The 12,562-nt window shown below is 42.8% G+C and overlaps 1 protein-coding gene across 5 annotated transcripts in view; it reads right to left on the bottom strand.

Moving 5' to 3' along the window:
• CEP126 (centrosomal protein 126) overlaps positions 1–12,562 on the bottom strand; it is a 66,587-nt gene that overhangs the window by 45,032 nt on the left and 8,993 nt on the right. For all 5 annotated transcript variants that reach the window (XR_005599801.1, XM_039542221.1, XM_039542288.1 and 2 more), the window contains 2 exons: positions 10,454–10,565; positions 6,058–6,256 (listed from right to left, as the gene is read on the bottom strand). Coding sequence is in view for 4 of the 5 variants with exons in the window: in XM_039542221.1 (XP_039398155.1) it covers positions 6,058–6,256; positions 10,454–10,565 (311 nt within the window). In the remaining variant the exon portion in view is untranslated. The remainder of the gene's footprint in view (positions 1–6,057; positions 6,257–10,453; positions 10,566–12,562) is intronic.

Below are 12,562 nucleotides of genomic sequence, written 5' to 3'. Positions count from 1 at the left end.
AGAATAAACTAAACGCTGTCTGCAGCATTCCTAGCTAGGCTCCCCAACCTAGGGCAGAAGAGTCTATAACCAGAGTCAAAGTAGGCTGTGGGGAAACAAACCAAATTCCCACACATACGCTGGTCCATCCACCAATCCAAAAAGGCTAAGACTTCTGTGAGTACTCAAAACAACATGTCCAGTAGATCACAAATCAAAGAGCACATTGAGCTCAGCCTGTTCTGCAGACTCCTGAGAAGCAGCCTGGTATGTCAAACCATGTTAAGTACATGAGGCCATGTGCCCCAGAAGCCTGAGGCAATTCCATGTTGTCAGTTCTAATGAAATGGCAAACATTGTCTAGAATCTGGTTTGTGGGATGAATGCTTTGGCATCCATAAAATTCAAGACTGCTCCTGTAAACTGTATTCTCTGAACAGGTGAGAGAACTGCCTTTCCCTCATTATTAGCAATCCCAGTGCTGGACTCCTGATTTCCTTAGGAACATAGCCAGCATTCTCATGCACTTTGTAAAAATATGGGGGATAGGCCAAATGGCAGGACTGCAAACTGATAGTGGGATTCGTTAACCATAAATCTGAGGACTCTCCTGTGGCTTTGAGGTATTGCTGAGGGCAGCATATCAGTCTCCAGGGAGGAGATAATGGAAACCAGACTGATCATGTGAAACTTTAATTTTCTTTATGTATTTGTTCAGCTCTCGCAGGTCTAGCATGGGTCTGAGACCTTCTTTAGCTTTTGGAATTAGGAAGTAACCCCTTTCCTCTGCATAAAGGACGAACTTCATCTATGGCTCCCAACAGAAGAAGAGATTGTACAGAGGAGAAGCAAACAGAGGGAGTTTGTCTGGGAGTTTAGGATCTGGTTTTGATCAGTAGGGATGAATCAGTTGTGAATGTGAAGGTGGTCAGGAACTTGGGAGGAAGTAATCATGATCTGATATAATTCAAGATCCTAAGGAAAGGAGAACATAAGAACAGCAAAACTAGTACACTGGACTTCAGAAAGGCAGATTTCAACCAACTCAGAGAAATAGTAGGCAAGATCCCATGGAAAGACCAATTAGGAAGAAAAGGAGTTGAAGGAGGCTGGCAGTTCCTAAAAGATGTAATACTAGAGGCTCAACATCCATCTATTCCAGTACAGAAGATAGATAATAAGAGCCACAGGAGCATAACATGGCTTCACAAGGAGCTTTTCAGCTATCTCAAACCAAAAGGGAAAACAAACAGAAAATGGAAGAAAGGGCATGCCACCAAGGAAGTATACAAGGGAATAGCGTATAGGGACAAAATCAGGAAAGCCAAAGCAAAGAATGAGTTGCAGCTGGCAAGGAAAGTTAGAGAAGGGGTTCTTCAGATACAACAAGGAGTCCTTGTGGCACCTTAGAGACCAACACATTTATTTGGGCATAAGCTTTCATGGGCTAGAACCCACTTCATCAGATGCATGGAATGGAAAATACAGGAGCAGGAATAAATACATGGAAAGATGTGAGTTGCTTTACTAAGTCTGAGATCAGTCTAACAAGACAATTCAATTAAGAGCATGATACCAAGAGAGGAAAAAGACCTTTTGAAGTGGTAATGAGAGTGGCCCATTTCAGATAGTTGACAGGAAGGTATGAGTAACAACAGGGGGAAATTAGTATTGGGGAAATTCTAATTCTAATTAATTGTTAATTGAATTGTCTCCATTTTTAATTGTTTCCATATATTTATACCTGCTCGTGTATTTTCCACTACATGCATCTGATGAAGTGGGTTCTAGCCCATGAAAGCTTATGCCAAATAAATTTGTTAGTTTCTAAAGTGCTACAAGGACTCCTCGTTGTTTTTGCTGATACAGACTAACACAGCTACCACTCTGAAACTTGTTCTTCAAATACGTAAGACAAAAAAGAAAGATCATGGATAGTGGTGGGTCCACTGGTCAATGCAGGTGAGCTGATAACTGAAGATGATAGCTTGGCAGTAGCAGCACAGCTGAGACGCATCTGGGAGTTGTGGTGGATCACAGCCTGAACATGAGTCAGCAATGTGATACTGTTGCAAAAAAAGCAAATGCAATTTTAGGTTGCATTAACAGAGGCATAGTATGCAAGTCACAGGAGGTGACAGTATCGCTCTACTCAGTGCTGGTTGGGTGTCAGCTGGAGTACTGTTTCAGCAATGTATAGAAAGGATGTAGAGAAACTGGAAAGGATCCAGAGGCAAGCAACAAAGATGATCAAAGGGATGTAATTTAAACCATATGAGCAAAGGCTGAAGGAACTGGGTATGTTTAGTTTGGAAAAGAGGAGATTAAGGGGAGATGTGATTGTAGTCTTCAAATACTTGAAAGGCTGCCACAAAAAAGAGGGAGAAAAGTTGTTCTCTCTTGCCACAGAAGGCAGAACAAGAGGCAATGGGTTCAAAGTAGGGCTGTTGATTAATAGCCGTTAACTCACTCAATTAACAAAATTAATCATGATAAAAAATTGCAATTAATCACAGTTTTAATCGCATTGTTGAACAATAGAATGCCAATTGACATTTATTAAATATTTTGGATGTTTTTCTACATTTTCATATACATTGTATTCTGTGTTGTAACTAAAATCAAAGTGTGTATTATTTTTTATTACAAATATTTGCACAGTAAAAATGATAAATGAAAGAAATAGTATTTCGCAATTCACCTCATACAAGTACTGTAGTGAAAGTGCAATTTACAAATGTAGAATTTGTTACATAACTGCACTCAAACAATGTAAAACTTTAGAGCCTACAAGTCCACTCAGTCCTTCTTCTTGTTCAGCCAATCACTAAGTCAAACAAGGTTGTTTACAGTTACAGGAGATAATGCTGCCTTCTTATTATTTACAATGTCACCAGAAAGTGAGAACAGGCATTCACATGGCATTTTTGTAGCTGGCATTGTAAGGTATTCATGTGCCAGATATACTAAACATTCGTATGCCCCTTCATGCTTTGGTCACCATTCCAGAGGACATGCTTCCATGCTGATCATGCTTGTTAAAAAAATAATGCAATAATTAAAATTTGTGACTGAACTCCTTGAGGGAGAATTGTATGTCCCCTGCTCTGTTTTACCCGCATTCTGCCATATATTTTATGTTATAGCAGTCTCGGATGATGACCCAGCACGCGTTCATTTTAAGAACACTTTTATTGCAGATTTCACAAAATGCAAAAGAAGTTACCAATGTGAGATTTCTAAAGATAGCTACAGCACTCGACCCAAGGTTTAAGAATCTGAAGTGCCTTCCAAAATCTGAGAGGGACTAGGTGTGGAGCATGCTTTCAGAAGTCTTAAAAGAGCAACACTCCAATGCGGAAACTACAGAACCTGAACAACCAAAAAAAGAAAATCAACCTTCTGCTGGTGGCATCCGACTCAGATAATGAAAATGAACAAGCGACTGCTTTGGGCCGTTATCGAGAAGAACCCATCATCAGCAAGGACACATGGAATGGTGGTCGAAGCATGAAGGGACATATGAATCTTTAGCACATCCGGCACGTAAATATCTTGTGACATCGGCTACAACAGTGGCATGCGAACGCCTGTTCTCACTTCCAGCTGACAAGAAGCGAGCAGCATTATTTCCTGCAAATGTAAACAAACTTGTTTGTCTGAGCGACTGGCTGAACAAGAAGTAGGACTGAGTGGACATGCAGGCTCTAAAATGTTATATTTTTGAATGCAATATATATATATTTTTTTTTTACAGAATTCTACATTTTTAAATTCAACTTTCATGATAAACAGATTGCACTACAGTACTTGTATTAGGTGAATTGAAAAATACTATTTCTTTTGTTTTTTTACAGTGCAAATACTTGTAATCAATAATAAATATAAAGTGAGCACTGTACACTTTGTATTCTGTGTTGTGATTGAAATCAATATATTTTAAAATGTAGAAAACACCCAAATATTTGAATAAATGGTATTCTATTATTGTTTAACAGTGCAATGAATTGCACAATTAATTTTTTTAAGTGCTTGACAGCCCTAGTTCAAAGTACAGCACAGAAGATTTAATTTCAGGAAAAACTTCCTAACTTTAAGACAAACATGACAATGGAACAGACTGCCTACGGAGGTTTTGGAAGATCCTTCACTGTGGGTTTTCAAACGGAGGCTGGATAGCCATCTGTCTTGGATGGTTTAGACACAATAAATTCTGCATCTTGGCAGGGGGTTAGACTAGATGACCTTTGAGGTCCCTTTTAACTGTGTGGTTCTATAATTTCTGAAGGAGAGCTTCCTCATGAGAGTTGTCCCTGAATAGGAATTGGGAGGGGGGAAATGGAGTTAGAAGTAAAATTGAAGGAGATATCCCAATTCCTCCATACTTAAGACCCATTGGTCTGTAGTGATACGGGTCCAAAAATGTCAAACTGAGTGTTGGCGTTCCTAGGCTGGCTGGATGAGCTCACAGAAGACAAAAATGGTGAAGGTGGTCTCCTCCTGTAACTGTTCCCTTTTTTCCTAGACTGGTCCTGCTGACAATGTGTAAAAAAGTATAATGGTTGGACTGCTGAAGGCTGAACTGCATCTTCTTTTGGGAGTGGAATTCTAAAATCTATAAGGCTCTGAAGCTTGTAGTCGATCTGCTGAGAAAAAAACCACTGGTCCCTCAAAAGAGTGGTCTATTGGACTTCCTGAAGAAGACCTGCTGACTGGAACAAGGAACAGCTATGCATTGTAATGGCTGATTCATTGGCTCTGGCAGCAAAATCTGAAGCGTTCAATGCAGCCTGAAGCAAAGTCCTGACTACAATCTTTGCCTCATTCACTACACTGTGAGAAACTCTTGTATGGCCTCCTCTGGCAACTCATCTGTAATTTTTAAAATATTATCCCAGAGGGAGAAGTCATAATGCCCAGCAATGCTTATGGATTATAAATCCATAGTTGTAGTTCAGCTATAGAATAAACTTTTCTCCCAAAAGGGTCACGTTTCTTTGCATCTTTTGATTTTGGGGTAGACGCGTGTGGACCCTGGTGCTGTCTTTAGTTAACAGCTGAAACCACCAAAGACCCCAGGGTAGGGGGTGTATATAAAAATGTTCAAACCCCTGTGAGGGGACATACTACTTCCCATTCAGTCCTTTTAGCTGTGGGAGTCAGGGAAGATAGCATTTGGCCACAATATTTTTGTGAATTCCAGAAGAGTTTTCTTTACTGGGAATGCCACTCAAGAGGGCCCCACAGATCCCAACATATCAACAATCTGTGTGAGCTCTCCTGAACTACTACTATCTGCATATGTAGGAAGGAAGTCACCCTCTTCAGGAGGTCTTGGTGGGCCCCGTAATGGTCCAGGAGAAGTGAGGAAACACCAGACACTACTGCCTCATCAGCAGGGTCCTACCAAATTCACGACCATGAAAAACACATCATGGACCCTGAAATCTGGTCTCCTCCCATGAAATGTGGTCTTGTGTGTGCTTTTCCTCTATACTATACAGATTGCTGGTCTCCCCCGTGAATTTCTCAGATTGGGGGCCCTGACCCAAAAGGAAGTTGCAGGGGGGATCACAAGGTTATTTCAGAATTGCCATCCTTACGTCTGTGCTACCTTCAGAGCTGGGCGGCCAGAGAGCTTCTCCAAGACACTTCAGCAGACAGTGCACATGCTGTCCTTCCTGGTACCACTAAGGAAAAATCTGATACTACTATCAGAGGGGTAGCCGTGTTAGTCTGGATCTGTAAAAGCAGCAAAGAGTCCTGTGGCACCTTATAGACTAACAGAGGTATTGGAGCATGAGATTTCATGGGTGAATGCATCTGACGAAGTGGGTATTCACCCATGAAAGCTCATGCTCCAATACGTCTGTTAGTCTATAAGGTGCCACAGGACTCTTTGCTGCTTTTACTGATACTACTAGTATACTGGGCACACACACCCCTAGAGTTGAATACACACGTGAAATCACTTGAAACAGAATCAGACTGTCAGGAGGATAGCTGCCTATCTGACTTTTCATTTTTAGTAAGGCACTTAAGAAACATTATTTAGTGAATAACTTCAAAGAATCCTACCGCCAAGCTGCTGAGATGCTGTTTTTCAAGGAGTCGCTGCATTTCCTCCAGATTTTGCTGGAAGAGAAGTTGGTCACTATCCAAGTTTGTTCCACTGTTTTCTTGGATCATTTTATCATAGCCACCATTTGTGGAGATCTGCTTTCGATGTAAGAAGCCATTTTTAGATGCTGATGAATCAGAGGGAGAATCTGTAGTTCTTGGTGTGAGAAAATAAAAGTTAAGCCAAAAGTAACTAAACTATGTATTTCTTGATCTAACTATACAGTTTACAATACATAGCTTTTAAAATAAGAAATATGCTGAAGTACATGGCAAGAATATAATATCTCCCAAATAAAGGCAACATAATATATACATAATTACTGGTGGGGCTGATCGCACCACTGATTATTAAGGTTGTGCAGTTGCTTATAGCTTTGCCAAACTTTAACCATTTGGGTTGACATTTTTCATGCTTAATGACTGCCTCAGGCTGAATTATTTTGGAAAGCTTCTGACAAAATGGTTCAGCCATTTCCAAGAATGAGTCTAGGGTTTGTTTGTTTTTTGCCCATGTTAAAAAATACTGGTGATATTTTCTTTGAGAAGCTCTAGTGCCCCCATGCCTTGGAAGAGATATTTGAATTTGGCAAAGAGTGGATGAGAGCTTTGTATCAGGGATGTGGCTTTGCCATCCCATGAGAATTGGTGGTGCAGGGGGAAGGAGAAGATAGTAGAGACAGCTTGGAAGAGGACTCATGGTGCATGAGAACTGGGATTGGCTGGGCAAAGACCAAGACACGAACACAGTGGTGGGCAAGGGACACACTGAGATTGGATGAGGAGCCAGGGAGGAAACTGGAAGTCACTGAGGACAAGAAATGCGAGCAGAGGTGACTGAAAGGGAGAGAGACAGATTGGATGAGGAGCCAGGAGGGTACTTAGTCTGGTTGGGCAGGACACTGAGAACAAGAAGCTAGGGGGGAGGGACTGGGAATGACTGGGCAATGAGACTGGGATGAGAAGCCTATGGAGTGGAGAAAGAACAGAACTGGGACAGGGGCAGGTAAAAGGGGAAGGAGCAGAAGGGATCATGCTTGGGGGGGACTGGGCAGAAGAGTCTGTGCTGCCCACTAAAACACACACTCCTCTACAGCCCGGATTAGAACCAAAGGTTCCTGAGCCTCACCTTTCCTCTGCTGTCAGCAAATCACAGAAAAATCATAGAAAGTTATGGTTGGAAGAGACCTCGGGAGATCATCTAGTGCAACCCCTGCTCAAAGGACCAACCCCAACTAAATCATCCCAGCCAGGGACTTGTCAAGCTGGGCCTTAAAAACCTCTAAGGAAGGAGATGCCATCACCTTCCTAGGTAACCCATTCCAGTGCTTCACCACCCTCTTAGTGAAATCCACAAAATGTCCCATTCCCCTCTAGTGCTGGTCCACAGAGAGAATGACAACCTACCACTGTTATCAGTTAGCCACTTAATTCAAGTGGGAAAAGTCTATGCAGTGAATATAAAGATTCAAACCTTCCTGATGATCCATGTGGGTGTCAATATGGTGTCACATTATAGAGTTTCTATTTTTTCAGTTTGTTTTTTAAAAAAACCAAAAAACTAGGAAACCATACACAACAACTATATTCAAAGAACATTAAGATTTCAAAGTCAAGCAGTGATAAATTAGGAAATACCAGATTAAAGTTGACTGTGCAACCTTAATTCAGCCCCCTTGTGTTGTACATATCAGGATACAGTCTTTAAATACATGATCACATACTATTTTTTATAGAAGCTGGAAAGTATATAGTGGATGAGGCAGAAGATTTCAGAAAGAGAAAGGACAGTATTACAATTAAAGCAGTTGAATGCTTTCCTGGAGAACTGACTCTGCCACAGAGTTCCTATGTGATCCTGGGCAAGTCACTTAAGCAAACATTTCATGGGAGGTCAATAATTATGTGTTCCTCATTTTCTGGGTGCCCATCTTGATATACTGGGGGTCTGATTTGAAGAAATGCTGTTCATTCACAGCTGCAACTGAAGTCAATGGGAGCTCTGCTTTGACCACAGTAAGTACTGTACAATGCTAAGTATTCTGAAAAATCAGGTCCTAAGTGGCTCAAATTCGAAATTAATAGATAGTCTCGACCTTAATCTTTGTACCTCAGTTCTCCATACATGAAATGGGAATATCTACCTACTCATATCATATCTTCTTGTGCTCCAGCAATCCTGGGTAGAGCTTGGTGAAATTTTTTCAGCTATAGTTTATTCGCTGAAAAATGCAGTTTTGGATGACCCAGAATTATTCACTAATATGTGTTGAGTTCGCTGATAAGCTTTGACCAAATTGAAACTGCAATGTTTCAGAATGGTCAAAATGAAATATTTTGTTTCAACCCAACTTGAAATTGTTATTAGAAGGACTACAAAATGCTACTGGGAATGACAATGAATAGGCATTGGGACCAGAACAAACAGAGAGAAAGACTCTATACCCTGGTGGTTAGGGCACTTGTTTAGGATGTGGGAAACCCAAGGTCAATTCCCTGCTCCAATGACTATTATTTATACCAAGTGGAAGAGTTTCAACAGGAGAGATTATGAAAGACCAATGCCACATATATCCTATAGCCCAGTGGCTAAGACACTCTCTTGCAACATGGGAGCTCAAAGTTCAAATTCCTTCTTCACGTCAGGCAGGGGGAAAGCAGGGGAATTAAACCTGGGTCTCCCACATCCCAGGTGAGTTTCCTAACCACTGGGCTAATGCTCATAAGGAGGGTTCCACCTCCTTCTCCTCCTCATTCCTGCTGTTTGTAAAGCTATTCCTCCTTTGCTTTCCTTAAAATGCGCAAAATTGAAACAAAAAATTTCAAGTTAGGTTGAAATAAAATGTTTCATTTTGATGAGACTTGAAATTTTTTCAATGTTTCATTTCAACCCAAAATGAAACTTTTTTTTTTTGGAACTGCCCAAGAACAAAAAAAATTCATTATTCATTCCATTCTAATCCTGGGATGGGAGAATGGCCTTTGGCAGCCACTGCAACTGGTTCAGGCTAGAACAGTCCTGAGGCTGCTCTAACTGATGCTGGGGATTGAACTAGCCCCCAGGATTAGGGGAGTGCAAACGTTTGCCTCCCTTCCTCTGCTTTTGTGCCATGTAGACATCAAACAATTTAAGGATATGGCACAACATTTTAATTTTAATAGTACTTGTAGCGGAGCGGACTCACCCCTGCGGCGCCTCCTGATGGTCTCTCAGGGAATTAGCTCATTCCAGCTCTGAAGTGCCCTCTGCAGGCTGTCCTCTGTCCCCCATGGCCCTCCCTGGACCCGGTGCCCTTTTACCTGGGATGCTGCCCCCTGGCAGTAACCCCTTTCTCTCAGGGTCTCCCCTCCCTGGGAAACCCCTACCTACTATCCCCAACTCACCTCAGTATCAGGGTACTGCCAGTCCTTGTCTAGCCCCCAAGCCCTGGGGCAGACTGCAGTATCAGCCTACTCATCACTGGCAAGGTTGGGTTTGGACCTGCTGCCTTTGCCTACCCCTGGGCTGCCCTCTGCAACCCCCAGTACCTGTTGGCCTTATGCTAGGCCATAGCCTGGGGCTTTCCAGGCTGGAGCTCCCGAGGTCCTCAGCCTGTCCCAGGGCCGGCTCCAGGCACCAGCATTCCAAGCGAGTGCTTGGGGTGGCATTCTACAAGGGGCAGCAGTCCCTGTTGTTTTGCCCCCAAGCAGCGCACCGAATTGCCACAGTGGATGGCGGGGGCAGTCCGTGTGCCCTTAGGGCGGCAGGCGCGTTTCCACGGTGGCGGCAATTCGGCAGCAGCTTCTGTGTTTAGCTGTCCGTGGTGGCTTCAGCTAAACATAGAAGCTGCCACTGAATTGCCGCCGCCGCAGAAACGTGCCTGCCGCCCTAAGGGCGCACAGACTGCCCCCGCCGCCCACGGCAGCAATTTGGCGCGCTGTTTGGGGCGGCGAAAACTGTAGCGCCGGCCCTGGCCTGTCCCCAGCCCTGCTCCACTCAGGTACTCTGTCTCTAGCTCCCTACAGCGAGGCCCTTCTCCCTCTACAGGCAGAGAAAGACTCATGAGCTCCTGGCTCCCAGCCTCTTTATACAGGCCAGCTGGGGCCTGATTGGGGCGTGGCCGAGCTGCAGCCGCTTCCCAATCAACCCAGCTTCGCAGATCCCAGCCACAACCTTCCTCCAGGGCTGTTTTAAGCCCTTCAGGGCAGGAGCAGGGTAACGACCCTGCTGCTACAGTACTCATAGCAGCATTTTTTGCCACTAAATAGTTTGCCAAAATTCCAGAAGAGTAGTGTCAATTATTTGCTGTATATTGCAATGCATTAGCTAAATAATTTAGTTTTTAAACACAATAGAATAAATAGAAATGTTTACCTGCAGCTACTTTTGTGCCTATTAGATGATGATAAACATAACCCTGATGTTAAAACGGATCCTTGAATTTGTTCAAGAGCCTCTTCTAATCGAGGAGCTGGTTTTCTCTGAACTATTTGGGTTAAAGGGAAAGACACATCATCAGGAAACATTCTATAAAACTTTATCATAAATCGTTTTGGCCCAAATTTTCAAACTTGGATACCTAAAGTCAGACTAACAATAAACAGAAATGGTTTGATCATCACTAGGAGCTGGGGTTGCTCAATACTGCTGAAGACAAAAGCCAGGCCAGTTCTATTTAGATGCCTAAATATGGATTAATCAGGAGCCTGATCTGAATTTTAAAATTTTAGCATTTGTCTTTAGTCTACATTGCTGAAAGAAATATGTAATACCATAGAATATTTGGAAAAGCTAGTCCACCCTGTTTAATGGGTCTGTACAAAGTATCTTCTCTCTCTCCTGTTTTTTTCTTATTCCATATAAATTCTAACAGCATCCTCAGTATTCCTGCAACAGTTTTATCTAGGCTAATCACAGAAAGATTTTAAAATAAGGAAGATATCCTTGTCTGAATATTCATTTTGACTGTAGCTATTCTTCCCAATCAAAAAAAAATTGCCTACTTTTTTCATTTATTGAAGTAGTGGTTTGACATTTAACTCATAGAGTTCTTATAGGTTGTTTGAGATTTGAATTGCCAAGTATCTTATAGAATTTGTACCCAAATGTTTTCTGGAGGAGTGACTTTTCAGAGTCTGGCAAACGGAAAGCTAACATTTGAGATCTGGCATAATTTACTTTAAATCCAGATGCTTTCCCAAAGTCCTGGATTTCTTTAGAAACTCATTTTAGGGAAATACTTGGTTTAGATAAAAATAATATAATACTTGTGCATGTAATGCTATTTTCTGATGTGCTCCTGACTGTTTTAATCCCATGATAGATCCATTGTTCCTTATTCTCTTTGCAAAAGGCTCGAGTGCAAGAAAAGAAAAGGAGACAATGGACATCCCTGCCTAGTCCCTCTGTGTAATTCAGAAAGGGGAGATTAACTTGCACAGCTGCTTTGGACAGGTGTAAAGACAACTTATCTTTTAAAATAACGGGGGGCCAAAGTCCTTATGGGCTAAGTTCCCTCTAAGCTTTGCGGCCGCACAGCAGGCTATCAAGGGCTGCACAGGTGAGCAGCGGGGAGAGGCGCCTTTCCCTGAGTCCCAGCAGCTGCAGCAAGAGAGGGCTGGGGGGAGTCCTCTCTCCTTGCCACAGCCCCGGGGCAGCCTGCACCCCAAACCCTTCATCCCCGGCCCCACCCCAGAGCCCCCATCCTCAACCAGAGCCCTCACCCCCCCTATGCCCCAACCCTCTGCCCCAGTCCTGAGCCCCCTCCCACACCCCAAACCCCTCAGCCCTGGCCCCACCCCAGAGCCCAGACCCTCAGCCAGAGCCCTCAATCCCCTGTACCACAACCCTCTGCCCCAGCCCTGAGCCCCCTCCCAACTCTGAACTCCCCACCCCCATCCCCACCACACTCTCACTTCCATATTGATACACATAACAAAATTCATTCTGCACATGGATGTAAAAAATTAGAGGGAACATTGCTTATGGAACAGGACTTGAAAAAGAAAGTTCCACTCTATTCTATCAAAGGCTTTCTCTGTGTCTAGTAATAACAAGAGAAATGGATCTTTTTTGATCTGGCACTATGGATGGTTCCAAGTACTCTCCAAATATTGTCTGACATTTGTCTATCCTTAATCCAGTTTGAGCTGGCTTTATATAAACTGATCTGATTACAGTTTATGCTCTCTTATACTTTGTTTTATATGTAACCATATCTGTTTCTATCATTATCCTTTCCCACTATCTCTTAAATCTTAGCCTTTTGACAATAAACATGTTTGTTTTCACTATAAATATATCTCGGTGCTGCGAGCTTACATTGGGGCTGATCCTCAGCTAAATCAAACAGGCTGGTGTTTGCACTGTTCCTTTAGAGGATAATTTCTGTGAGTATCCAGTGGTTAAGGGCTTAACACTGCAGGGGAACACTTTAAGGGGGCTCAGGGATTGGGGTGCACCTATTGTTAACTTGCAATGCAA

The sequence above is a fragment of the Mauremys reevesii genome, linkage group 1 (assembly GCF_016161935.1).
Source record: "Mauremys reevesii isolate NIE-2019 linkage group 1, ASM1616193v1, whole genome shotgun sequence".
Classification (NCBI taxonomy): Eukaryota; Metazoa; Chordata; order Testudines; family Geoemydidae; genus Mauremys; species Mauremys reevesii.
The sequence above is the reverse complement of the archived record's forward strand: the minus strand, read 5'-3'. Positions and strand labels throughout refer to the sequence as shown.